This window comes from Mastomys coucha, unplaced genomic scaffold (genome assembly GCF_008632895.1).
Source record: "Mastomys coucha isolate ucsf_1 unplaced genomic scaffold, UCSF_Mcou_1 pScaffold4, whole genome shotgun sequence".
NCBI classification, from domain to species: domain Eukaryota; kingdom Metazoa; phylum Chordata; class Mammalia; order Rodentia; family Muridae; genus Mastomys; species Mastomys coucha.
In genome coordinates, this window is record NW_022196910.1 from 566,195 (window position 1) to 592,494 (window position 26,300).

The window sequence follows — 26,300 nt, forward strand, 5'->3', positions numbered from 1 at the left end:
AGCCCATTCCTAGCGGCGGTGACCATGTGTCCTCCACACGTTCTCCATGGCTGGAGCCAGTGTAGGGAGATTGACACCTGCCACCACAACAGCCCGCCTCCCAACGCTGATTGGACGGATCACATGTTGTGACTGGGTGACTCTCTCAGAATCTGCTCTGACCCCCCCCCACCCGCACCCGCAGCCTGAGTGATGGACCCTCAGCTCAGCTCGGCACCTAACCTGCTCTGCCATGCCCCTGTAGCTTGACTGCACTTCGCTGAGACCCGATCTTTACAACTAGGCTAACCTGAAGGCCACTCGGCTTCCCCTTCTCGACTATTTAAATTCAGCCACAGCCTTGGGGGGACTGAACAAGGCTGCAAGGGGGTCCTGCAGGATCAGAAGTCAGCCTGTCCCCAGGTTGCCCTTATACAGGAGGCGCCAGGTCAGCAAGCAAGATGAGGCTGGGCTGGGCTGGGCTGGGCTTGGTTGCACACACCTCTCATCCCAGCACTCAGGCAGGATAAGCATTTGCGCACAGTCTGAGCTACACAGTGGGACCTCTTCAGGACATGTGGACCACACCACACGCTCTGGCTCTCAGGGTAACTTAAACTGCATGTAAGCTGGAGCCAGGGCCAGTGGGAGAGAGAGAAAGACGCTGTCTGGCACCTGCAACACTGTTGAGTTTGATCTCCAAACCTGAAAACAAAATGTATGTGCGCACTCCACTCAGGCTCAAAGATACAGCTGTGCGGCTCGGTTGGGAAAGTGCTTGGGCCCTAGGTCCACTAGCATGAGGAAGCCGGGGTGACTTCCTGGGATGCCTGCAATAGAGCACCAGAGACAGGAGGGTCCCTGGTTTGGGACCAGCCAGCCTTAGGCGCAAGTCAAAGGTCACAGTATAAAACACCTTGTCTCAAGGCAAAACCAAACCAAACCAAACCAAAAATGGTGTGGTACAGAGCTCCGAGGACAGATACCCAGAGATACCTCCTGTCTCCACACTCATTAGACATAGTTAAGAGCTTGTATTTGTGCAGAATTGGAACCTGGATGACGGTAGACGCACCAACCCCCCACCCCAAATGGAAAGGCTCACCAGCCCTTGAATGTCATGACATACCATTTCTACAGAAACCGTACACATTGTCACCGAACTTCACTTCACTTGGAGGCGGGGCACATAAAAAATGTGACTCCCAAGATCTTGAGGGAGACTTCTTCCACCGTGTGGACCTGACCTTAGGTCATCACTTTGGCCGCAAATACTGTAATCCACTGAGCCCCATTGCAGGCTATTATTATTATTATTATTATTATTATTATTATTATTATTATTATTGGTTTTTTTCGAGACAGAGTTTCTCTGTGTAGCCTTGGCTGTCCTGGAACTCACTCTGTAGACCAGGCTGGCCTCAAACTCAGAAATCTGCCTGCCTCTGCCTCCCAAGTGCTGGGATTAAAGGCGTGCGCCACCACCGCCCGGCTTTATTTTTCAATATTCATTCATTTACTTATTTGTATGTTTCCAAGTAACATCTACAGATGTTCCTTATAACCTTTCAACACCGACTGCCAGTGCATTGGCATTCCAGGTATAGTGCTGATGTGCATGGTTCCCATGGAAACAGCACCGCGTCTGTCTCGGCCCTCCCGTAGCCCTGCACGTGTTGTCCAGCGCGGAGGCGAATCCTCCTACCGCGTACCCTAACCCAAGGTCACGACCTCCCGTAGACACACAACTCTTTAGCCCTTCCTGCCCTTAGACCTCAGTCCTCGACTTTTGACTTTTCGGACCACAAATGTCATCTTGGCTCTGGGCACGTTGGGCGCATGAGGAATTATTTTGGGTCAAGAAGGACAGCGACGAAGACCGAGGCGGCAGAGAAACAGACTTAAGTTTCTGATTATCTTACGGTCCAGCTTAACATCCAGTTCCGGACATTCTCAGCATCCTGTTCCGGCTTCAATCAACTTCCAGTTTTCCGTCCAAAGAACTTCCGGCTTCTTCCGTGAACCGGAAGTGAAAGCTGACGAGGGCCAAATGATTGGTGGAATATTAAAGATAGGCGGGACCATTCACTCTTCTACTAGCCGACCCCAGACCCGCTGGTCCCCGCCTTTATCGAGTGTGACTGGATAGCGGCGCAGTCCGCCCTTTGACAGCTCTTCTGAAGAAACTCGATCGGTGGGCCGGGTTAGCGGGTTAGGATCTGCTGTGGACCCAGAGAGTCCTCTTGAATGCCGGGATGCCGAGATGCCGAGATGCCCTGGTCAGCAACGAATGCCCAAGGGATGCATTCATGCTCATCACCAGCTCCGCAAGATGGCTCAGCGCCTGCGAACGCTTGCAGTCGAGTTAAGAGTCCCAGGTGGTGGAAGTTGAGAGCGGAGCCCCGCAGGTGTTAATTCTGACGTCCATCTTGTTCTCCGCAGCTCACGCGGCCACACATGTACACAAAATAAGTATATCGATAAGGCTGGCGAGAGGCTCAGTGCAGAGACGCGGGTTCGATTCCGAGTACCTAGATGACTCAACCACTTTTTCTTTTTTAATTGGTTTTTTCGAGACAGGGTTTCTCTGTGTAGCCTTGGCTGTTCTGGAACTCACTCTGTAGACCAGGCTGGCCTCGAACTCAGAAATCCGCCTGCCTCTGCATCCCAAGTACTGGGATTAAAGGTGTGCGCCACCACCACCCGGCTGACTCAACCACCTTTAACTCCAGCTCCAGAGATCCGAGCCTCTTTCTGGCCTGGCAATACACAGACATATAAATAAAATAAAACTTAGTTCCCAGCACTCCCACACAGTACTATCTTCTCTTGAAAGCACACAGTATAACCAAAGCCGGGCATTATACCTCCTTAATTTCACTCGCTTTCAACATTTTCACATTCTTTGTTTCTTCGTTTTATTTTAATTTTTGTTTCTTTGAGATAGGGCACACTATGTGGACCAGGCCAGCCTCGAACTCAGAGATTCCCTCTGCCTCTGACTACATCTCCGGAGTGTCGCCCAGTCTCTGCACGCCCAGCAAGTCTAGCCACCGCCTAGCCACCTCCTAGCCCACCTCCACCTTCCCCCAAGGCCCCCAGGGCCCTCACAGCCATCCACCCGTCCCCCAACCATCCCCCCCCCCGCCCCCGACCCCTGGCTCCTCCGGGCGCCCCCACACTCCCTGCCCCCACTCCCTTTCTTCCTGTCTCTGGAAGCCTGTAGAGTCCGGCTTCGGCCAGCAGATGGCGACGGCGTTCTCCCCTGCGCACCGCATTGCGTTCAGGTTGAGGGTTGCAAAGAAAGCTTCCAGAAGGAAAAGGCTTTAAATCCTGTCGGTGACAACCGGGGTCACCCTGCACAATACACCCCAAAATGTTCAAGTGTCTCTAGCGAATATTCGATGAATGTGTCCGCCCCAGACGGTCGGAGGGCCGGGGGGAGTGAAGCAGAGCCTTGAAGCCTTGGCCACTTCCAGGGCAGAGCACAGGGGCCGCTGTGTATGTGTTCGTGTGTGCGTGCGTGCGTGTGTGTGTGTGTGTGTGTGTGTGTGTGTGTGTGTGTGTGTACTTAGTGTGTGCTTTGTAGTGTGTGAGTGTGGGGTTATTGTGTGGTGTGTGGTTGTGTGGTATGTGTGTAGTTAGCGTGGCGAGTGTGGCACGTGCATGCATATATGTGTGTGCTTAGTGCGTGGTGTGTGTGTTTAGTGTGTGTGGTATGTGTGTGTGCACGCTCACATGCGTCGGGGAAGTTGGACACAGGGGTCTCGAGATCAAGAAGGTAGATACACACAGTAAAACAAAAGTTATGTTTTATTATGCTGAGGGTCATCACACAAGGTTCACAGTCTAGATTCCTAACTCTGGTCCTAAACCTATCCGCCCAAGGCTGCTCGCCTGAGTGGCATATCTTAGCTGAAGGACAGTCTCTGAAAGAAGTCTGTGAATTGAGAGTCAGGATGGGGGTGTGGAGGGCAGAGATGACTCTCTAGCTGCACGGCAGCTCAAGGTAGCTCTCTCTCCAGGTGAGCAGAGCAGAACATTGCTCTTGGTCTCTGCTTATCTACTGTTCAGTAGCCTCATGTGTCGGTCATGTGAGTGAGTGAAGTCCCTGGGTTTTGGTAATCCGGTGCCGCCTTGGGTAGAGTGGAGATCCTAACTAAGTTATTTTTACATGTCTAAAAGACATTTTTTTTCTATGCTCATTATAAGGGGCTTCCAAGGCAGGGGTGATGACAGGCACAGGTGCCACCGTGGGGGAAGGAGCACACACAGGGGCCATGGTATAAAGGAGATGGGAGTCACAATACAGGGGACACTTGGGGGTGGGGAGAGGTAGACACATGGGCTACTGTAGTGGGCCCTCTGTGTGTCCAGCTGATGAGCGCACCCTGAGGAGAGGATGTGCCAGCCTGGGTGTTTTCCTTCACCTCCACTTTGCCCAGCTGTCTGACACCACTCTGCTCCATTCTAGCCTTCTAGGAACCCAACCACAGCCATTCCTAGAAGCTGACTCAAGAGTATCACAAGATCCTTGTGTATTCTTATATATAATTTTTTTAAGATTTATTTATTTATTATACGTAAGTACACTGGTGCTGTCTTCAGACACTCCAGAAGAGGGCATCAGATCTCATTAGGGATGGTTGTGAGCCACCATGTAATTACTGGGATTTGAACTCAGGACCTTTGGAAGAGCAATCAGTGCTCTTAACCGCTGAGCCATCACTCCAGCCTGCATTCTTATATAAGAATAAATTTAGGAGTGAGCAGGGCCAGAAAAAAAAGAATAAATTAAAAAATAAAATGGGCTGGGTGTGGAGGCCCATGCCTGAGGCAAAAGAATCTCTGTGAGTGCAAGGCCAGCCTGTTCTACAGAGTGAGTTTCAGGACAGCCAGAACTACACAGAAAAACCCTCTGGAAAGAGAGAGGGAGAGGAGAGAGCAAAAATTAAGTAGAATAATAAGTAAATAGAATAATTAAATATGATAAACAGTATATATAAGGCCCTGACTCTCTTAGGACAGGAAAAAAAAAAAGACAAAAGGGACTTTAAAAAAAAAATGTTGCACTGGGCGGTGAAGGTGCACGCCTTTAATCCCAGCACTTGGAAGGCAGAGGCAGGTGGATTTCTGAGTTCGAGGCCAGCCTGGTCTACAAAGTTCAGGACAGCCAGGGCTACACAGAGAAACCCTGTCTCCAAAAAAAAAAAAAAAAAGTTGCTATTGTTATTTTGAGACATGAACTCACAAGAGATCATCTTGGCTCTGCCTCCTGAGTGTGGGGATTAGAGCCCTGAGCCACACCAGCAAAAGAGACCTAACCTTTTCAGACTTGGATGATGGCCAGAGCCGACACAATGATTGAATATTTTTGCGGCTTGAGCTGTGGTGGTGACGTCATCTCATGTAAATTCGTCGTCAATGTGTCATAATAGGTATGACCGCTAGAGGGAGAGAAAGACTACCCCTCCCCCTTCAGCTTCCAGCCCTGGGCAGCCCTCTGGAAATAAAGATCCTATAGTCCCACTGGTCCCCTTCAATGACAGTCCTGGCTGAAATGGATAGTGATGGCTTGAGCACTGGCCTAGCATGTGCAAAACTCCTGGGGTCAAAAGCAGGACCAGGATAAAAAGAAAAAATATATATATATGTATGTATGTATGTATGTATATGGGGTTGGAGAGATGGCTCAGCAGTTACCAGCATGAGCTGTTCTTGCAGAAGACCCAGCGAGCACCCACATGTCTACCCCAGTTACAGGAAATCCAATGCCCTCTTCTGGTTTCTGAGGGTACCTGGCACACACATGGTTTGCATGCATGCAAGCAAACATTCATATACTTAATTTGTTTGTTTGTTTGTTTCCAGACTAGGTCTCTCTGTGTAGCCTTGGCTGTTCTGGAACTCACTCAGTAAACCAGGCTGGCCTCAAACTCAGAAATTCACCTGTCTCTGCCATGTTCTGAGATAAAGGACATGTGCCACCACTGTCTGGCCTTAAAATATATATTTTTAAGATTTATTTATTTCATATATGTGAGTGCTTTATAAGCCAGAAGAGAGCATCAGATCACATTATAGATGGTTGTGAGCCACCATATGGTTGCTGGGAATTGAGCCTGGGTCCTCTGCAAGAACAGCACGGCTGGTAACTGCTGAGCCATCTCTCCAGCCCCATAAAATACTGTTTAATGAAGAAAAGTTGTTTTGCTAGAGGCCTAATTGAATTGCAATCATTTGTTCATGTGTGGTATGTGGGTGCCAGAGGACACTTCTTAGGAATTAGAATGCATTCTCTCCTTCTACTGTGTGGGGTGCAGGAATCAAACTCAAGCTATCAGGCTAGGCAGCAATCGTCCTGACCCACTAAGCCCTCTCACAGCCCTGTTTTACAGATGCTTTTACTATGGAAACCAGGCTGGCCCCAAACTCACCGTCACCCCCTGCCTCCATGTCCGAAGTGGTGAGATTACAGTGTGATTTAATTTCACATCCCCCATCTGTGGCTGGAAAGGGAGTAGGAGTGAGGGTTGGGAGGTCCAGAGAGACCACTCTAACCCGGACCACCCTCAGCCTACTCCAGGATCCTCCATCCAGGGCCAGGGATGGGGGCTGAAGTCTTGCAGGAGCTCAGGGATCTGCCTCACTTCCTAACCTTGAATTTGGAGGTCTGGGCATGTAGCTTTGTGCCCCTTGTCTTCTCCTTTCTTTCTCGTTTGAGACGGGGTCTCGTGTAGCCCAGGCTAGCCTGGAACTTGCTATATAACTCAGAATGACCTTGAACTCCTAACCCTCCTACCTTCACCTCCCAGTGCTGGGATGATAAAGGTGTCTGACAATGCCAGGTTCAAGTGGTGCTGAGGACAGGACTCAGGGCACACGTGTGCCAGCCAGAATGAATCCTGATTCTCCTGTTTCAATAAGATTTAAAAGAAAATTATCACCAGGCGGTGGTGGCGCATGCCTTTAATCCCAACACTTGGGAGGCAGAGGCAGGTGGATTTCTGAATTCGAGGCCAGCCTGGGAAGCGACACTTGATTCACTCCCAAATCACTCAACCTGGGTAAACTCCCCGCTGAAGTCGTTTTTGTGAGGGTCCACAACCCTCCCTCGGACTCCCTCCTCTTCCCCACACGCGCAAACCGCTTGCAGGAAGCAGGCTGCGATCACGCACTCACTCTACAGAGTGAGTTCCAGGACAGCCAGGGCTACACAGAGAAACCCTGTGTCGAAAAAAAACAAAAACAAAAACAAAAGACAAAACGGAAAAAAAAATTATTTGTGAGTGTGTGAGTGCATGTGCAAGAGTGAGTTCGCCGTCAACACTTTGGGTCCCAGGGACTGAATTCGGATCAAACCTCTAGGCCGCAATCACCTTCGCCTGCTGACCGGTCTCGAATGCCCCAAATAGTCATACTTTTCACCAAATACCCTGAAAGTCTCCCAGATCCCGAATCGCCACACCTGGAACGTGAGGGTTAAGCCGAAGCCGGAACTCCGTGATTGACAGCACGGCCACAAACTGAGCAATGAGCATCCTGGCTCGCAGCCCACGTGGGCTCGCCGCCTTCTGATTGGTCAGGGCCTGGAGGGGCGGCTCACAGAGTCCGGGGCCCACGTGCACCCGTGGCCTGGGCCCTGAGACAGGCTTCCCACAATGGGTGCAGAGGGCGTGGTGTGTGGGTGTGGTCGTGGTGGGCGTGGTCTTGGCTGGAGGGGCGGGGTGAGAAGGGTCAAATGGCCCGGAGCCCAGCAGGAGGGGCTTCCTCCTAGCTTGAACCTGTCTGACCTCTGAGGCTTCCTCTGGAATCCCCGGGGCCTCCCCAACCTCAGCGGTGGTGCGTGATCGCAGCCCGCTTCCTGCAGGCGGTTTGCGCGTGTGGGGAAGAGGAGGGAGTCCGAGGGAGGGGTGTGGACCCTCACAAAACTGACTTCAGCGGGGAGTTTACCCAGGTTGAGTGATTTGGGAGTGAATCAAGTGTCGCTTCTCTTGTCTCCTTTGTTCTTTTTTTTTTTTTTTTTTTTAATGTTTTAAGCGTGTGCCTGAGCGTATACACGTGCACCACTTGCAGGCTTAACTAGTACGCCAGGCAAACTCTTGTTCGGTAAAACCGTCTGCTACCAGCCACATTCCTGGCTGCTCCCACTAGGGAGTGGAGGGACCTGGTCCTCTATTCTTGGTATCTGAAGATACTAATGAGGCCCCTGGTGCTTAGCTGGGAGTGGGGGGCAGTGTCTGAAACCTTAGCCCCCCGTAGTTAAGCCGAGGCTTAGGGAACGGGAACACAGAGTACCTGGGGATGGGGAAGGGGCTTCCTCCCCCGCTGGGTCCAGACGATGAAGAGACTACGGGGATAGGTGTGGGGGGGGGGTCGACTTTTCTGCCTTCCAAAAACCTATCTATACCTGTTCCTTGTAAGACTTAATCTGATTTGTGACTTCAAGAATCTTCTAGATGACTTCCCATAGACAGAGTGAGCAGTGGCACCTTTGGTGGAACTTTGGTGAGAGAGAAACCGCAGCGGCAGCGAGGGGCAGTTAGCCTCCTCTCTTCCGACTGGGTTTGTGGTTTTGGAGCCTGAGTCTCATTGTCCCTGCCTGGCCTGGAACTCATGCTATCCTGCCTGCCTGCCTAGCTAGGATGAAAGGCCTGCACCCCAGCCTGAGCCCCTCACAGTGTCTGCACCTGTGATCCCTGACAGCGCAGGTGAACCCTCCATAGACCAGACCGGACCCATACTTTCCCAATGTCAATCAAGTTGTGATTAACACTAGGAGTTCACCTGGTCCCCATAGCAGGGTGTCAGGACGGAGCCCCTCCTAGCAAGCTGATCCATGTGTTAACATTATATTGTGATTAAAGTTCGGTGCCCAGCTTTAATCCCCGCACTTGGGAGGCTGAGGCAGGTGGATCTCTTAAATCAAGGACTGCTAGCTCTAGGTAGTTCAGAACAATCAGCTACATAGACCCTTTCTTGGGCGTAGAGGGTGTATATTCTCCTCCCTCCTCCCTCCCCCTTCTTTTCCCTCCTTGTTTCTCTAAAAATTAAGGTAATGTCAGGAGCCTGTGTACTAAAGTGACTGAACGGCAGTGGTTCTCAACCTGTGGGTCGCAACCCTTGGACGGGTACATATCCTGAATGTCAGCTATTCACATTCATAACCCTAGTAATGTTACAGTTATAATGTAGGAACAAAAATGTTTTGGTTGGGGTCACCACAACATGAGGAACTGTACTAAAGGGTTGCAGCATTAGGAAGGCTGAGAACCACTGTTCCAGGGTCTTGAAGGTTCTATCTACCATGTTCCGCTGTGCCTAAAGAGATCCAGGGCTTGAAGCTGGACATGACTCCACACCTGGGGCTCCAGAGAGATGCAGACTTTATAGGTTTGACCTTTGATCTTTCCAGCCTTCCAGCTTCTACAGTCGGTATTCATCCATCATGGACCAGCTGCCAGAGGAGTTCAACAGGTGAGGGCTTCTTTCAGGACCCCACATCGGAGGGATGGGTCCTTGTCCCCAAAGAACCAGCCATGCCTCAACAGTGGGACGTCAGCCCGTTTTCCAGTGAAGTGTGGTTTGGGTTTGTTTTTAAGCCCAGGTGTTGTTTTTTTGTAGTGGTACAGGCTGAGACAGGAGGATGGCAAGTTCTAAGCCACCAAACCTGTCTTCAAATGATTGCTGGCTGGGCTATAACTCAGGGGCAAAAAAATGCCTGCCTGCCTGGCTGCCTAGAATGTGCAAAGACCAGGGTCAGTCTCAAAAGTCGGGATGGCATCTTCCCCTTCATTTATGGATTAGGTGGCTCACTCTCTTGGGGCTCCACCCTAGGGTAGATGCAGGGCCTTATTCCAGAAGAAGGATGCTCAATTTCTTTCCCCCACTCAGCATCTCCTCTGAAATGGTCAACCGGGACAACATCTCCAGCCTGGTGAGTCCACCCTGCACCCTGGTGGCAGCCAAAGGGAGTATGGGGGGGAGGGGCGGGGGCGAGGTTGGGGGCTGCCTTCAAGTTTGGGCCCTGGGGCAAAGGCACAGCCTGTGCAAAAGTCCTGGGGCAGGAGGGAACCTGGCTGGTTGGGGTTGGGGCAGCAAGAAAAAGCTTTATATGTCAGCTAGGGAGAGGGAGGCAGGCAAGGCCCCGAGGACTGCAAGAAAATTAAACTTGGTTTTTCATTAAAAACAATATAATAAGTAGTATTTAAAAGTTAAAGATAAGCCAGGCAGTGGTGGCACATGCCTTTAATCCCAGCTCTTGGGAGGCAGAGGCAGGCGGATTTCTGAGTTTGAGGCCAGCCTGGTCTACAGAGTGAGTTCCAGGACAGCCAAGGCTACACAGAGAAACCCTGTCTCGAAAACAAACAAACAAAAAAGTTAAAGATAAGGGCTGGTGAGATGGCTCAGCAGTTAAGAGCACTGACTGCTCTTCCGAAGGTCCTGAATTTCAAATCCCAACAACCACATGGTGGCTCACAACCATCCATAATGAGATCTGATGTCCTATTCTGGGGTGTCTGAAGACAGCTACAGTGTACTTACATATAATCAATTTTTAAAAAAAAGTTAAGATAAACAGAGCAAAGTGGCACACACCTGTCATCCTGGCCCTGGGGAGGTGGAGGTGAGAGGATCATTCTTGGCTATAGTGAGTTCAAAGCCAAGCCAGGCTACGTGGGACTCTTGACTCCAAAACAAAATAGTAGCGAAGAGCTGAAGACCTTTGCTCAGGGTCACTCCTTGTTGAGACCTACCTCTCACCTGCTGTGTGATCTCAGGTGTCCACTATAAACTAGTCCTTCCTAGAGCCTCATCACACACAGGTGAACTGGGGACTGGAGCTAGGTATACTTCTCCTGGCAGGACAGAGGCAGGAAGGGAATGGGAGTTGTGTCAACCTCTGACAGGACATGATCTTTGATTCCAGGGACACAGGAGCTGCAGAGCGATGGGGACAAAGTCAGGGAGGGAGTTGATTTAGGGTCCTCACATCTTGCTGTGGAGCTTCCTTCTTGCCTGGCTCCCAGGTGCCCTGAGGGTTCCTGGGTAGGAGAAACACACAGGAAGGAGCCACCAGTCCTGTGCATGACTGGAGGAAAGGCCTGTGGAGGGACACCCGGCTCTCCCCCCACCCCCACCCCCTGCCCAAGCCAAGGCACGTGTGTCCCCATCAGCCTTTCCCCTGCCACCTGGCCCCTTTCTCAAGGGCTGGCAGGAAGGAGGCACTGCCCGAGGCCAGATGTCATTGGCAGGGAGCCAGAGCCAAGGCTGCAGCTTAGTGGGGGCCAAGGGGGGGAGTGGGCAGCAGGGGGACAGGAAGCCACTAGAACACAGTTGTTCATTCAGCTGCCACCATCCGCCACTAAAGACAGACTGGGGACTGAAGGAAGCTGTGGGCACATTTGAGGGGCCAGGGTGGGAGCCAAGAGCTCCAGGCAGGGGCTGGAGTGTGAGCTACAGCTCAGGGTGAACAGGAAGGTGCACTGAGTAGGTCAGCAGAGGCAGAAGGGATGCTTTTGTCTAGGAGAAGAGCAGCCCCTCTGCAAAGTCCACGGGCAGGGATGGGGCCTGGAGTGGGAGGAGCAAGAAGAGCAGTGAGTAGGAAGAAAGCCCCGCCGCCCCCACCCCCCCCCCCGGGGCTTGGAGCTGCATGGATTTCTAAGTGTTGACCCTGTGGGCAGTGGGAGCCCTAGAAGACTGTGGTTGACCAAGGAGGGACTGATCAGGCCTCAAGTGCAGCAGCAGCAAGGGTCAAAAGGGAGGGAAGAATTGCCCACTGTGTGGGGGCGGCCACTGCCTGAAGTGTGTGTGTGTGTGTGTGTGTGTGTGTGTGGGTGGGTGGCTGTAGCCTGTGATATCCTGGGCAGTTTCCTGCAGCTCCCAGGCTTTTAACTGCCCCCCCCAGCCTCACTTTCCTGTCCCTGCTGTGCCAGCACCCTACCCCTTCTATGCCCTCCCACCCCCCAGAGCAACAGCTCTCCTCCATTCACATTGAGCTCCAGGCACACTAGAATGCCAGTAAATTGCACAATAATGAGTCGGGGGGGAGGGGGGAAATTGGGAGGGCTCCCCTGGGCTTTGTGCAGCCCCAGGCTGGCGCTGCCCTGCAATCCATCATCTACTTCCTGGGAGGCAGATTCTTGGGCCTTCCAGCTCCTTCCCAGCGGCTTTGCCTTCCTCCATCTCGGGTGCTCCCCTCTCCATCCTGGGTGCGCTCCAAAAGCTCCCAGGGGAAGAGCAAAGCTAAAGAAAAAACAGCTCCTGGCTGTGGCTGTGGCTGCTGCTGGAGTCTCTGGGCCTCAGTTTTCCAATGTGCAAAATAACACTAAATCCTTTGTTGGCCTTGCTGGGGGTGCAGGGCAAGACTTTGTGAGTTAAGAGCTGTACCCAAGCCCTTAATGGTGGTGGTACTGTTTTTCTTTCTTTCTTTCTTTTTTTTTTTTTTTGAAGTTTTTTTTGAGACAGGATATCAGACTCGGTATGTAGCCAAGGATGACCCTGAACTCCTGATCCTCCTGCCTCAGCTTTTGAAGGGAAGGGTGAACATGTGTATGCCAACATGCTTGGATGTATGGTGTGGTTTATCCCCGAGTGAAGAGCCTGCCAAGTGCCAAGCTTTGGCACAGGTTCCCCTTCCCCACATCTGTGCCTTCAGCAAGGCTCCATCCTATTTTGTTCTAAGTGGAAAACTTCTTCCAGGTGGTAGACATCTCCAGCAGGACCGCAGGCATCCCGGAGAGGAACAAGGTGAGTATTGGTCTTGGGGCTGGAGGGAGCAGGCACCAGTTGGCCATGTCATGTGTCTTATGCAGCCCCCACGGGCTCTGTCCAGAGCACCCAGCATTCAGCTAAGAAAGACAAGGCCCCAGAGTCTGCAGCCCCCGAGGACCCCAAGTTCAAAGCCACCCAAGGGCCTCAGCTGCCCACCAGACGTCGGTTCCTCTCGGAGGCTGATGAGTGCCAGGGTCCACAACCTGTCTGGAACAAGGAGCCACAGTTCTGGCAAGGCTTCCTGGTCCAGGAACTCTGGAAACTTTTCATGGACAGCTGCAAAAAGAACCAACAGGAACACGGGAGTGAGGGTTTCTCACAGGTGAGGGGGAGCTCCCAGGCACAAGCCTTTTTCTCCCTCTCCTTCCCTCCCTTCTCCCCCCAACCCCTGCCTGTTGTCAATGGCAACGGAGAAGCGGCTGGAATGGGTGAGTACCCTTGACTGGAACCCCAAAGGACACAACCCATAGTGTGCCCTCAGTACCCTCCTTCCTCATCGCTGCACTCTGACCTCTCAGGAGGATCCTCACTGCAGCCAGGAACCCCCCAGCATCTGCTAGGTACCCCCTGGATGACGTGTCGTGTCTTCCGTCTGACCCAATTCTGTCTCCCAGGAAAGCAAAGACTCAGACCTGTGTGACTATAAACAAGCCCTTAAGCCCAGACACAGAAACAGCCTGAGTGACTCTGGTGAGGGGGGGGGGCGAGGCCCCGGGGGCGGGGCCTTGGGGGCGGGGCCACAGTTCCTGGGTCACCCCTGAATCCTGTCTCCACACAGCTGACCCCAACCTGATCAAGTCTCCCTCAGACCTGCTAGTTGATTACCAAGAAGATATCAGTCAGCCCCAGTTTGAGATCCAGGTGAGTGGGAGACCTGGACGCAGACATGGAAGAGGGAGGTCTCAAGCCAGCAGTGTCAGCTTCTTTCTTTGTACCGCAGGAACCCTCTGTAAGAGCTGGTACATTTCTGAAGCCCTTGTGAGTATCTGTCCTACTGGCCTCTGCAGGGAGAGAAGCAGGGTCACCTCACCCTTGCCTCCCACCCCTGCCTCCCTGTCTCTCAGTCCCTCTTCCCTGTCCCTAACTGGTGGCTGGAAGATTGAGGGGCTGGTGGGAGGGAGGGCTCAGCAGGTAAAGATGCCTGCTACCAAGCCTAGGCCTGAGTTTGATCCCTGGGACCTACCCGGTTGAAAGTGAAAACTGACTCCCACAGGTTAGACTGCCTCCTCTGTCCCCTCCTCCACCCCAATTAATGAGTATATGGAAGAACAACTTTTAAAGGGTTGAAGAAGGGATGTCTCACTTAAATCTCAACCTAGATTCTCAGAGTCTTGTAGTTGGAGAAGGGGCTCTAATAATTTGGGCTGTAAGGGTGCATGGGAGCTCAGTCCACTGGGGCAAAGCATTTTAGAGTAGGGAAGCATGTGTGGCTATGGCAAGAACTGAAGAATGTGATTGGAGCCTGGCTCCCTAGCAGGTGGAGGCAGGAGCATTAGGAATTCAAAGTCAGGCCAGTGGTGGTGGCGGCTCCTGTCTTTAATCCCAGCTCTTGGGAGGCAGAGGCAAGCAGATTTCTGAGTTCAAGGCCAGCCTGGTCTAGAGAGTGAGTTCCAGGACAACCAGAACCACACAGAGAAACCCTGTCTTAAAAAACCAAAAATAAAAAATAAAAAATCAAGGTCAGCCTTTGCTCCCTAGGGAGTTAAAGGCCAACCTGGACTAAGATCCTGTCTTGAATACTTCACTCTGGGTCCCATATCCCTAGGTCCTGGGACTCTGAAGTCTTAGAGAACAGCTGCAAGGGGCCTGGCACATCACTCTCGCAATCAGAGAGGTTCACTGTCCCCCAGACGCTGCAGAAGGTACGCGTGCTGAAGCACCAGGATCTGCTGTTAGTGATAGCCGTGAACTCCTTCACGCGCCATGTCTTCACCTGCAGCCCGAGCGGCATCAAGGTGTGGAACCTCATGAGCCAGGTGGCCGAGGACAGACACCCCGAAAGCCACTTGCAATACAGCGTCCAGGTGACAGGGCAGGGACTGGGGATGGGAGGCGCTGGAAGGACCTGGCGGCTCCTCACTCATGGGGATGATCCTCCACAGGCCAGCGGGGCATGCCTGCGCACCTGCCTGCTGTCCTCTAGCAGCAGGGCCCTGTTCGCGGGTGGAAGCAACTTACCTGGCGTGATCGTGTGGGACCTGGCGGCCCCGTACCTGTATGAGAAGTGCCAGCTGCCCTGCGAGGGCCTGTCCTGCCAGGCGCTGGCCAGCACCAAGGACAACATGGTCCTTGCCGGCTTCACAGAAGGCGTGGTCAGGATATGGGACCTACGGACTCAGGAAATAGTCAGGTGCAGACGCAGGGACAAAAGCACAGCGAGCTGAGGTCCTGAGCTCGCTCTTGCCCAAAGCCCCCTCCCCCAGAGTGGAGCCACAACCTAGCCCCCCTCACTAGGGGATTCTGGGTGGGACTCCACCCCTGACCACACCCCCAGCCCATCATTGCGGGATTCTAGGCAGGGGGCCTATCCCTGACCACGCCCCTCAGCCTGCTTTTTTTACCTTTAGGTTACAGTAAGTGTCTCCTGTAGCCCAGGTTGTCCTCAAGCACAGAGGATAACCTTAAACTCTCCTTATCTTCTTGCCTTCACCTCCTAAGTGCTCTGTGGGCCTGGCTTATTCATTGTGATTCTTGTAGGACAAAGAGAGAACAGAGGCTCTGGACAGCCTGCAAGGAGCCTGTTCTTCCACTAAGTGGGTTCCTGGAACTCTGCTCTCCTTTACCCACGGAGTGACCTGGGAGCCATCTGGGCAACACTTTTACGTTTATTCATTTTATCTGGCATAGGGTCACAATATGTAGACCAGGCTAGCCTTGGAACTCAGAGATCCACCTGCCTCTGCCTCCAGAGCGCTGGGATGACAGATGTGTGCTGCCAAGCCCTGCACAGTTTCATATCTTAAGGTCGGATCAGGTGAAGTTTGCAGCGATGATACTGAGCTTACTCTGTAGCCTAGGATGGCTCTAAGTTGCTATCATCCTTTCTTAATCTCCTGAGGAGCTGGGATGGTGATTTTGAGTCACCACAGCCAGCTTTGAGTCTTCCCCCTTACCCTCATTTTTGAGGCAGGGTCTTTACGTACCCCAGCCTGGCATGGAACTCATGGCAATCCTCCTGCCTCAGCTTCCTCAGTGCTGGGTTTATAGGTATTGGTTTGGAACATTACCTTTTAGAGGCAGGGACTTTAGGATGATGTCACCGTCCCCTTCTTACCAAAGGTGTCAGAGCCCCAGCAGGTCGGGTTGGTCCCGTGGCTTTGAGGGAATCTTAGACACAGACTGCTAAGCCTACGCTTAGCCCTTTGCTTTCTGGCCAGGAACCTCAAAGGCCCTACCGGTGCGGCCAGGAGCCTTGTGGTCAAAGATGACAATGTCTGGACGGGGAGTCTGGATGCCTGTCTGCGATGCTGGGACCTGCGGATGGCCAATGTGTCACAGGAGTATCCGTTCCAGTCCCAGGTGCACAGAGAGGGTGGCTGCACAGGCGTGGGCCTTTGGGTTAGACGACAAGGTGCACTCAGTGTAGGGAGAGGGAACAGCACTGGTCAGCTCAAGGGATTTTTGAGAAGTCACAGGGGTCTTTAAAATACCTTTTGTCATACTGGACAATGGTGGCAAAGGCTGTCATCCCAGTACTGAAGCTGAGGCAGGAGGATGAAAAAGTGAGTCCCTCCCGGGCTACATAGTGAAAAAGGAACTGGGTCTAGGGGGTAGAATGCTTTCCCGAGTTCTGGATTCCACCACCACTCTTGTCACTCAGCACTAGGGAGCTGGGGGAAGGAGGGTCATAAGTTCAAGTCGGTCATCAGCTACACAGGGACCTGAAGGGTAGCTGAGCTACGTAAAAGCCGGTCTCAAAGACTGTCCTTGCAAATATTTTATGCTGGAGTTCAAGGCCAGCCTGGGCTGTGTGATATGTCACTACAGCCTAGCTTAGGCTCTGGAGCAAGACCATGTCTCAATAAAACCAAACAAGGGAAACAGACTTGTCACTGCCATACTTAACCCTGTAAAGTTCATGCACCTCATGAGAGGGAAATGTGGGGACTGTCTAAAGGAAAGAGCCAGGTCAGTGAGCCATGGGGGGGCCCTTGCAGCCTACCTGCCCCGCTGGGGTCTCATTGCTGCCTCTGCCTGGTTCATCCAGATCATGAGCCTGTCTCACAGTCCGACCGAAGACTGGCTGCTTCTGGGCCTGGCCGATGGCCAGCAATGCCTGTTCAACAGCAGCAAGAGGAGCCAGGTGCTCACTGTGGGCACCAAGGACAATGCCATCTTAGGCCTGAAGTTCTCCCCAAACGGTAAGGAGTCCACTGAGTCTGGGCATAGTGGCTCAGACCTTTAATCCCAGCACTGGGGGGCGGGGCAGGGGCGGGTGGACCTGAGTTGGGAGGGCAGAGGCGGGCAGACCTGAAGGGGTGGGGGACAGAGGCAGGCGAACCTGAGTGTGTGTGGTGGGGGAGAGGCGAGTGGACCTGAGTGGCTCAGACCTCTAACCCCAGCACTGGGGAGGCCGAGGCAGGCAGACCTGAGTGCAGAGCCAGCCTGGTATACAGAGTGAGTTCCAGGACAGCCAGGGCTCGAGAGAAACCCACCCCATCTGGGAAAACAGAGTCCATTGAGGATGAGCCTGCACTGTGGTCACTGGCCTTTCAGGGGATTCTGCTCTGTTTAATCAGTGCCCACTCAGGGCTTTGGCACTGCCCACACCCCAACACCTTTTATTGACATAATTATAATCAGGAGTTTTCAGAGTCATCTCTGGCTACTTGGAGAGTTTAAGGCTATCCCGAGCTATGTAAGACTTAAGACGGCAAAACATAACAAAAGACAGGACAGTAAAACTTTTTGCGGTTCTGCCTTGTTCTTTCAGGCAAGGTCTCATATAGCCCAGGCTCATCCTCATCTCAAAACTCTCAATCCTCCTGCCTCAGCCTCCTGGGTGCTGCTGGATGGGAGTGAATGGGTGGAGTCTGCTGGAACCTCACTGTCCTATCCCCCTCCTCCCAGGCCAGTGGTGGGCAAGCATAGGGATGGACAACTTCATCACTTTCCACAGCATGCCCACGGGAGCAAAACTGTTTCAGGTACTTATGTGCAGGGGGCACCTGGGGGCTTGGTGGGACTGTTAGCAGGATCCTCAGCAGGACCCCCACAGGGGCCATTGCTGAAGCTCTGGGTCGAGAAGAACTGAGCTCCCTCAGCTGCTGTCTCACAGGTCCCGGAGGCTGCCACTGTGAGATGCTTTGACATGACTGAGAATGGCAGGATCATCGTCACAGGATCCGGGGACTGTGCCTCGGTGTACCACATCAAGTACTGACAGCTTCAACTCCCCTCCCCTAACTGCACAGTGGTGGATGACAATGGGTGGAAAGGGCCATGGAGAATTCCATGGGGTGTGCAGACTCGGAGTCACATGTAATAAACAATTGAAAAGGCAGAGGTTGTCCTTTATCCAGGTTTTGGAAGGACTGAGCCCTCTAACTTCTTAGTGTTTGCTACTCAGGAGGCAGAGGCAGGCAGATCTGAGTTCCAGGCCAGCCTGGTCTACATAGTTTCAGGACAGCCAGGGCTACACAGAGAACCCAGCCTCCACCCTGTTTGTTTTTGTTTTAAAGAGAGCTAGGAAGATGGTTCAGTTGGTAAAGCGCTTGCCAGCCAGGCATAAGGAGTGAGTTTAAATCCCTGATCCAGCTCTGTGGGTAGAGACAGGAGGATCCCTGGTGCTTGTTGACCTGTCTGCTGGGGCACACCAGTGAGGTCCACGCTCTGAAAATTGGGGTAAAGAGAAACGAAGGCTGACACCCAGCTGGGCCCCTCACCTGTACGCTTGACACACACACAAAAAGAAAGCAAGTTGATAAATATGTTATATTTCCCCAGTGCCCCCAGCCCCACCCAGCCAGGAAGGGAGCAAGCCAGGTGTGAGCAGAGGGACCCATGTCCCGAGTGGCCAGCCATCCAGGGCAGGTGACCTGAAAAGGCAGCAGATGGCTCAGTACACCACCTCATACACAGTGGCCTTCTTGTCCCCTGAGCCTGTCACGATGTACTTATTATTCCTGGAGATGTCGCAGCTCAATACGGAAGAAGACTCTTTGGACTGGGACAGAGAAAGAAGAGGTGAGGGACGGCCACATGGTCACCACCACAAAGTTTACAGACCAGGAGCATGGGGCTTGGAAGACAACAAACTAACAGATGTGGCTGTGGTTAGGGCCTTGTGGCTGGGAACTGAGCCGGCCTGACTGGTGACTTAAGAAAGATGGCACCTAACTCATCATAGCTCGACTTCAGACTTCAGCAGGCCTCACAGCAAAATACCTGCCGCCTCCTCTTCCTCCTCCCCGCCAGATTCTCACTCAAACCAACCATGCTCCTGCCCCACCCTTCCAAGTGCTGGGATCACAGATCTGGGTCACCATGTCCTGAAGGGACAATGGTATCCCTGACATGTGAAGGGTTGATATAAGGGTTCAGCTCTGTATTGGAGACTCCTGGGATCTTTGGTGGTTGGGAAGGATGGGAAATGTGAAGGACCACTATGGTACATCCACACAAGGTTCAAGAGACTTATTAGAAGCTGGGCAGTGGTGGCGCACGCCTTTAATCCCAGCACTTGGGAGGCAGAGGCAGGCGGATTTCTGAGTTCGAGGCCAGCCTGGGCTACAGAGTGAGTTCCAGGACAGCCAGGGCTACACAGAGAAACCCTGTCTCGAAAAAGAAAAAAGAGACTTATTAGAAATTGCCACCTAAGCTGAGAAGAACACAGCCCAGCATGTGTGAAGCCCCAGCCCCAGCTCCAGCTCCATCCCACGCCCCTTTCCAGATTTCACTTCATCTCCACTGAAAACAATCCAGAGGGGAGTGTAGCTGTGCACTGCAGTGGGAGGTGCCATAGCTGAAAGGAATAAAAAGTCGTCCCTACCCTCAGCACACGCTGTGAGCCACTCACTTCCTAAAGGCTCAGCCATGAACAGGAGCATGGCTGTGGCACTTGCTAGAGCACGGAGGGACCCTGGTAACATCGTGCTCAGTAAGGAACCCAAAATGTGGGACAGGAAAATGTAGAGAGGGGAGTACCTGGAAAATGCTGGCCCCATAGGGTGTCCTCCAGGCATTGAGCAGGTTGTCCTTGCCGGTGCTCACAAACCAGCGTCCTGAGGAGGGCAGAGAGGAGGATGGTAGTGACCCCCAGGGTAGGACACCTTAGAAATTCACTCCAACCCAACCGAAGCCGCCTACTATGCAGTATCAAAAAGCGGACAGCAGCCAGTCAGTGTGGAGTGTTTTTTATAGCTGTCCTTTTTTTCAAGACAAGAGTTTCTCTGTGTACACCTGGCTATCCTGAACTGGCTCTATAGACAGGGCTGGCCTTGAACTCAGAGATTCACCTGCCTCTGACTCCCAAGTGCTGGAATTCAAGATGTGCAAGTCACCTCACCCACTCCATCTTTCTGCATTTTCTGCATTTATCTAAACTGGCTTTGACCTCGATAACCAGCTGGGTGGACAGGCCTGGGTAATTCATTGTCTAATTCGAGCCTTCGGGGCTTTGCTCCATCCATCCTCCCTCCCTCTGGTGTGCCAAGGGGTCTCCCAGGCCTGTACCACAGGAAGCGAACTTGAGTGACAGCACGCAGCTCTCATGCAGGCGGAGCTGGTACTTCTCAGGCTTGCGCACATGCAGGACCTCCACGTGGCTGCTCTCCATCCCTACGGCTAGCCAGTCTTGATTAGGACAATGGCCCAACGAGAAAATCTAGGGCGAGAGAGAGAGAGAGAGAGAGAGAGAGAGAGAGAGAGAGAGAGAGAGAGAGAGAGAGAGAGAGAGAGAGAGCTGAGACCCTGGGGCCACGCATGATGCCAGAGGAAGACCCAGGGGTGCCCTGTATGGAGACAAGAAGGTGGCCAGTGATAGGTGTCACACCTTAGCACTCATCAGAAGAACACAGAACCTTGGGATTCTGGGCAGAGGGAGCTAGCTGTACAGGTGGCTCGAGGTTCAGGGCTGAGCCTACGCTCTGTGTCCCGCTTCTGACTGATGAGGAGTCAGGAGGATTAGGGGTAGAAGCTGCAGAGTCACTCTTAGTTTGGTGGTATTATTTTTTATTTTATTTTTTTATTTTTTGGTTTTTCGAGACAGGGTTTCTTTGTATAGCCCTGGCTGTCCTGGAACTCACTCTGTTGACCAGGCTGGCCTCGAACTCAGAAATCCACCTGTCTCTGCCTCCCAAGTGCTGGGATTAAAGGCATGTGCCACTACGGCTCGGCTTATTTTTATTTATGTATGGGGGTGGGGAGTTGAGACAGTCTCACTATGCAGCTCTGACCACCCTAGAACTCACAGAGATCCAGTGCTGGGATTAAAGACATGTCCTGTGCTGGAGACATGGCTCAGTGGTTAAAAGCACTAACTGCTCTTTCCAGAGGTCCTGAGTCCAATTTCCAGCAACCACATGGTGGCTCACAACCATCTCTAATGGGATCTGACGCCGTCTTCTGGTGTGTCTGAAGACAGTTGCAGCTCACATAAATAAGTAAATCTTTTTTTTTTAAGGTGTGCTATGGCATCCAGCGTCTCAGCTTGTTCGAGGCAGTCTCTCACTGAACCTGGAGCTCACTTATTTGACTAATCTGGCCCTCCAGGTCTCTGCACGCCAAGGGTTACAGGCAGGTTTTTTTTGTTTTTGTTTTTATTTGTTTTTTTTTTTCAGATTCATTTATTGTTATATGTAAGTACACTGTAGCTGTCTTCAGACCCACCAGAAAAGGGAGTCAGATCTCTTTACAGATGGTTGTGAGCCATCATGTGGTTGCTGGGATTTGAACTCAGGACCAGAACAGTCAGTGCTCTTAACCGCTGAGCCATCTCTCCAGCCCCTATAGGCAGGTTTTTTATGTCTATGTCTGGCTTTTTATGTGGATTCTAGGGATTTGAACTTATGCCATCGAGGCAAATACTTTACCCACCAAGCTGTCTCCACAGACCCCCATATCCTATCCTATCCGGTTTCCGGCTGGGTGGGGGGAACCCGGGGGAGGCCAAGGATTGTGAGCAACACCTGGGAACTGAAGTCATGCTGTTGAAGCTGGCGGCCCTCGCGCAGGTCCCAGCAGCGCACAGTGTTGTCCAGGCCCCCAGTCCACAGCCGGGTCCCGTAGTCTGATATGTCGATGCAGCTGGCCCCGTCCGTGTGGCCCTGGAACTGTCTACGGGTGAGAGCAGGCGTCCATGACTGCAGTCACCTGTGCACCACCCTGGGGGCTGCCCCACACACCTGACCATGGCCTGGTTCTGCAGGTCCCAGACCACGATGTTGCCATCGCTGCAGCAGGAGAAGCAGACCTTGGCGTCCGGGCTGACGGCCAGCGCGTAGCAGGCAGGGGCAGATGAAGTCAGTTCTGCTTTGATGCGTGGTGTGGGTGCTGCCAGGTCCCAAATGGACAAGGTACTGGCCTCGCCACCTACAATCAGGCTCTGCCCGTCAGGCAGCAGCTTGCAGGAGCGGATGTAGTTGTCCCGGTTCTGCCATGGCGAGAAGCAGGGCCAGGAGAGGTTGGTACTCCCCCAGGTCTCCACAGACCCATGTGTTGTTACTCGGCCCCGCCCTGATCCTAAAGACCCTGCCCCCCCCCCATACCGTTACCCAGCTGCACAAACCCCACCCTTACCAGGCAATCCAGCTGTGCCACAGGTGTCTTGCTGCCAGGCTGGCCCACGTCCCACACCTTCACGCAGCCTTTGCCGCCTGTGTACACGTGCTGTGTGGAGCTGCTGATGGTGACGGCACACACCACCTCACCATGGGCCAGCGTGTGCAGCTGCCTCGCGTGGCGAGGAATGCCCGTGCCTACCAGCGCATCCGATGGGAAGGGCACCGGCTGCATCTGGCCATCCGCAGACACGTGGAAGGAGTAAGCCCTGTGGAAGTCGCAGAGACGGGTTGGTGGGTAGCTGACCCCAGCACAGGTACCCGGGCTGCCAATGACAGGCACTCAAGGTGTAACACGGGGCGTGGGGGGGACGTTCCCAGGAAGAAGGGACTCAGGCCTCCCACACACCCTGGAAATGGCACAGCCCACGCGCTACTCACGGCTTAGCCCCAGGGATGCCAGGCAAGGAGATAGACGAACCTCGGAGATGGGGGTGCGACTCAAATGCCATCTGCCAGAGGCCAGAGAGTCCCAGGGCAGGGGCGCCCAGCACCCCCTCACCCAAGTCCCAGTCCACACCCCTTCTATCTCTCGGCCCCTCCCCAAGCAAGCAGAATTGCTTGCAAAATTGCTATTTGGACTTTTTAAGTAACCTCCCGGGCCACTCCCGGGCCAGGCTTTTTAACCCAGCTTTATTCCTTTTGTTTGCCCACAGGGTAAGTTTAGGCTGGCCTAGAACTCCTGAATGCTGGGATGACAGGCTGGCACAACATGCCTAGTTTATATGGTGCTGGGCTTTGTGCATGCCAGGTGAACGCCCAACCACTGAGTTCAGTCTCAGCCCCTCTCTTTAGTCTGGCTTCTACCTCTGCCCTCCCCAGACCTCTGAACTCTGCTGACCTTCCTGGTGCTCCATTCCCCAAGGACTCACCAGAGGTGAGCGTCCATACACGACAGAGCTGCTGACCTGGGGGGACAGGTGGAGGCTGACATAGGAGCCAGGCATGGAGAGGTCCCCGTTGAGGGTGCTGTGGGAGCCCAGGCTGAAGGACGAGGTGAAAGGGCTAGACAGGGTGAGGGGACTCCTCATGGCTAAGTGAAAAGGGTGGGGACACACACTCAGATGCACACTTTCCCTGTGTTTCAGCTGATGAACTACACATCCTACAAAGTCCTTCAAAAACCCAGACCCAGTGAGAGGAAAAGCCAAGGCTCAGAGAGGTTTGGTGACTAGCCTGAGGCCACACAGCTAGTGAAGGCACACATTTGTCTCATAATCATTAAAACTGGGAAAGTCACATTGATGTTCTGGACCTCAGTGTCTTCATCTAAGCAGCAGCAACAAAGTGGGCCCCAGAGCTAGGCCGCACCTGGCTGGGGCTATAAGACGTTCAGGTGGTAAATTTGGGGTCTACCCATCAAGTCAGTCAGCTTCTCTCACCCTTTTATCTTTTTTCAGAGTCCAAGGACAGCCTAGAACACAGACTCCAGGCCCAGGTGTGGTAGAAATGGTAATTTCAGGGGGGGAGCCCCTCCCCCCCAGATAGCTTAGCATCTATACTTAACAGAGGCAGGCAGATCTCTGAATCCTTTTTGCAATGTTGAAAGGAAATGTGTGCTTGCTGTTTCTTAAGGACTAAGGGGCTGGGGTCACAGGGTTCATAGGATAATCAAAAGGAAGTAAATGTGGGGCTGGGGAGATGGCTCAGTGGTTAAGAGCACTGACTGCTCTTCCAGAGATCATGAGTCCAAATCCCAGCAACTACATGGTGGCTCACAACCATCTATAATGAGGTCTGATGCCCTCTTCTGGTGTGTCTGAAGACAGCTACAGTGTACTTAGATATAATAATAAAATAAATCTTATTAAAAATAAAAGTAAATGACTGGATTGATATATAAAATAAAAGACTGGGTTTATGATCTGCGGAAGATGAGCTATCCAGAGAAGTTTTTAGAATACCAAGAGAAAAGTCCTTGGAGAACTGTCTCAAGCAGAACATAGAGAGAGAAATATCTGGAGATCTTCAGAGAAGGCAGATCAGGAGAGAACTGAGAGAAAGGCAGGCTGGAAAGCTGTGTCCAGAAGAACAGCATAGGCCACCAGCTTGGACCCATGGTTTGACTTCAAGTCCTTTGTGTTCAACGCTCCCAGACACCCCTTCTCTCAGAACCCCTCTCTAAGCCAAGGCTGGCCCTTAACATTCTTTTCTTTTTTTCAGACTTGGTTTCACTATGTAACTCAGGATGGCCTCTAACCCACCTGGGATTAAAGGTGTGTGCCCACAGGAATGGCCACCTCTCTCATCCTTTCTGGCTGGGGGAGTCCCCTGGAACAGAGGTATGCTGGGCAAGTGGAGACTCACCGATGCTCTCTGTGGGTGGTGCTGGCTGAGCCGCCAGCTGGCAGAGGTGACTGGCTGAGCTGGGCCCAGGGGTGGACGAATCCTGGGGTGGAGAGGGACCACATGACCTGGAGGCAGGAGTGCCTGTGGGAAGATCATTCTGTGGAGAGAGAAAGGCCACCAGTCACCATAGCGGGCTGAAGCCATCAGAGGGGATCGAGGGCACATACACAGTGACCAGCCAATCTCTCAGACACTTGGTAGGCACCCAGAGGAAAGCTGGGTGAGCCTGGATCAGGATATAAATACATCCTCAGGATTGTGGTTCACAGTAGAGTGTTCGTGCATAGGGGTGGGGGCACTTGGGGACAGCAACTGTGTTACCCATAGATAGCAACAGCCAAGTTAGAGGCTCTTGGGCTGGCAAAATGCTCTGCATGTAAAGGTGATTTTAGCCAAGAGCCACACTCTGTATTCGGTCCCCCAAACCCACATGGTAGAAGGAGAGAAGAGACTCCCCAGAGTTGACTCTGACCTCCAAATGCACACCACAGCACTTGTGTACACACACACACACACACACACACACACACACACACACACACACAAAGTTTTAAAAAATGTTTTTATTTGTTTTTTTCAAGACAGTGTCTTTCTGTGTAGCTCAGTGTCTTTCTGTGGAGCTCACTCTGTAGACCAGGCTGGCCTCGAACTCAAGAGATCCTCCTTCTTGCTGTGATTAAAGACATGCATGACCACCACTTGGCTTTAAAAACTGTTTTAATTTGGACATGGCCATATGTGATGGCACAACCTTTAATCCTAGCACTCCAGAGCAGAGGTGGGTGAATCTCTTTAAGTTCTGGGCCAACCTGGTCTATATAGTGAGACCCTGTCTCAAAAGGCAATTAACAAAAACCACAGCTCCCAGAGCAATGGGACTATTGGTCCAAGAGGTGTCAATATGTCATCCACCTTAAACCTCTGCTTTTGGGGAGCATGTTTTGTGAGACAGGGTTCAGTTAGCCAAGGCTAGCCCTGAGTTGACTTTGGATTCCTATCCTTCCACCTCCAACTCCTCAGTGTTGAACTGGCCTGTGCCACCACAAGGAGCTGCCTTGCCTTCTGGCCTGTGTCTGTCTCCCACACAGGGTGACAGGTGACCCTGGTGAGCTGAGGGATGCCCTTGATGGCTTCCCTAGCTGGCTAGAGTGGCTTTGGATCCCCCAGGTTTCTCTGAATGGGGAGGAGATTAGATATAGTGGGAGCCCACTATGGCTGGCGGTTGTCATGGTAGCTTGCAGGGGTGAGGGGGCTTAGAGACAAGCCTTCTCTGTCCCTGGGTAACCTGGAGGACACAAGGTCTGGGCAAGATGCAGGGAGGGAGCTAGACTTCCAGGACCATCCAGGAGGAGCTCTTAACAGTGGGACCTTAACGATTCAGGAGCCAGTGCTGCGGTTGTGGGGGAGGGGGCGGGGGGG

The 26,300-nt window shown here is 52.7% G+C and overlaps 2 protein-coding genes and 2 long non-coding RNA genes across 11 annotated transcripts in view; 1 reads left to right on the plus strand and 3 right to left on the minus strand.

Moving 5' to 3' along the window:
• Window positions 1-7,648: 7,648 nt before the first annotated feature.
• Window positions 7,649-18,256, plus strand: Tle6 (TLE family member 6, subcortical maternal complex member). The gene is given in 14 exon segments (XM_031349211.1): window positions 7,649-7,821; window positions 9,395-9,456; window positions 9,874-9,916; window positions 12,682-12,750; window positions 12,752-13,075; window positions 13,368-13,443; window positions 13,532-13,614; window positions 13,694-13,731; window positions 14,519-14,777; window positions 14,856-15,103; window positions 16,131-16,272; window positions 16,961-17,114; window positions 17,824-17,900; window positions 18,032-18,256. Coding segments are annotated over 13 exon segments (1,647 nt in total). The 5' UTR covers window positions 7,649-7,821; window positions 9,395-9,427; the 3' UTR covers window positions 18,137-18,256.
• LOC116075814 lies at window positions 12,002-13,374 on the minus strand. Its single transcript, XR_004112720.1, has 2 exons — window positions 13,265-13,374; window positions 12,002-13,029 (listed from the first exon to the last, which is right to left on the minus strand). It is a non-coding gene; the product is annotated as an uncharacterized LOC116075814 (long non-coding RNA).
• Window positions 14,366-17,025, minus strand: LOC116075813. The gene is made up of 3 exons (XR_004112719.1): window positions 16,916-17,025; window positions 16,404-16,454; window positions 14,366-16,305 (listed from the first exon to the last, which is right to left on the minus strand). It is a non-coding gene; the product is annotated as an uncharacterized LOC116075813 (long non-coding RNA).
• Window positions 18,257-18,668: 412 nt separating the features above from the next.
• Window positions 18,669-26,300, minus strand: part of Tle2 (TLE family member 2, transcriptional corepressor) — a 22,554-nt gene continuing 14,922 nt past the window's right edge. For 6 of the 8 annotated variants that reach the window (XM_031349204.1, XM_031349205.1, XM_031349209.1 and 3 more), the window contains 9 exons: window positions 24,840-24,978; window positions 23,405-23,565; window positions 22,914-22,984; window positions 22,492-22,741; window positions 22,098-22,345; window positions 21,882-22,029; window positions 20,428-20,578; window positions 19,900-19,976; window positions 18,669-18,919 (listed from right to left, as the gene is read on the minus strand). In XM_031349204.1, coding sequence (XP_031205064.1) covers window positions 18,812-18,919; window positions 19,900-19,976; window positions 20,428-20,578; window positions 21,882-22,029; window positions 22,098-22,345; window positions 22,492-22,741; window positions 22,914-22,984; window positions 23,405-23,565; window positions 24,840-24,978 — 1,353 coding nt within the window. In that variant the 3' untranslated portion in view covers window positions 18,669-18,811. The remainder of the gene's footprint in view (window positions 18,920-19,899; window positions 19,977-20,427; window positions 20,579-21,881; window positions 22,030-22,097; window positions 22,346-22,491; window positions 22,742-22,913; window positions 22,985-23,404; window positions 23,566-24,839; window positions 24,979-26,300) is intronic. The other 2 variants (XM_031349210.1, XM_031349207.1) reach the window with 1 other exon arrangement.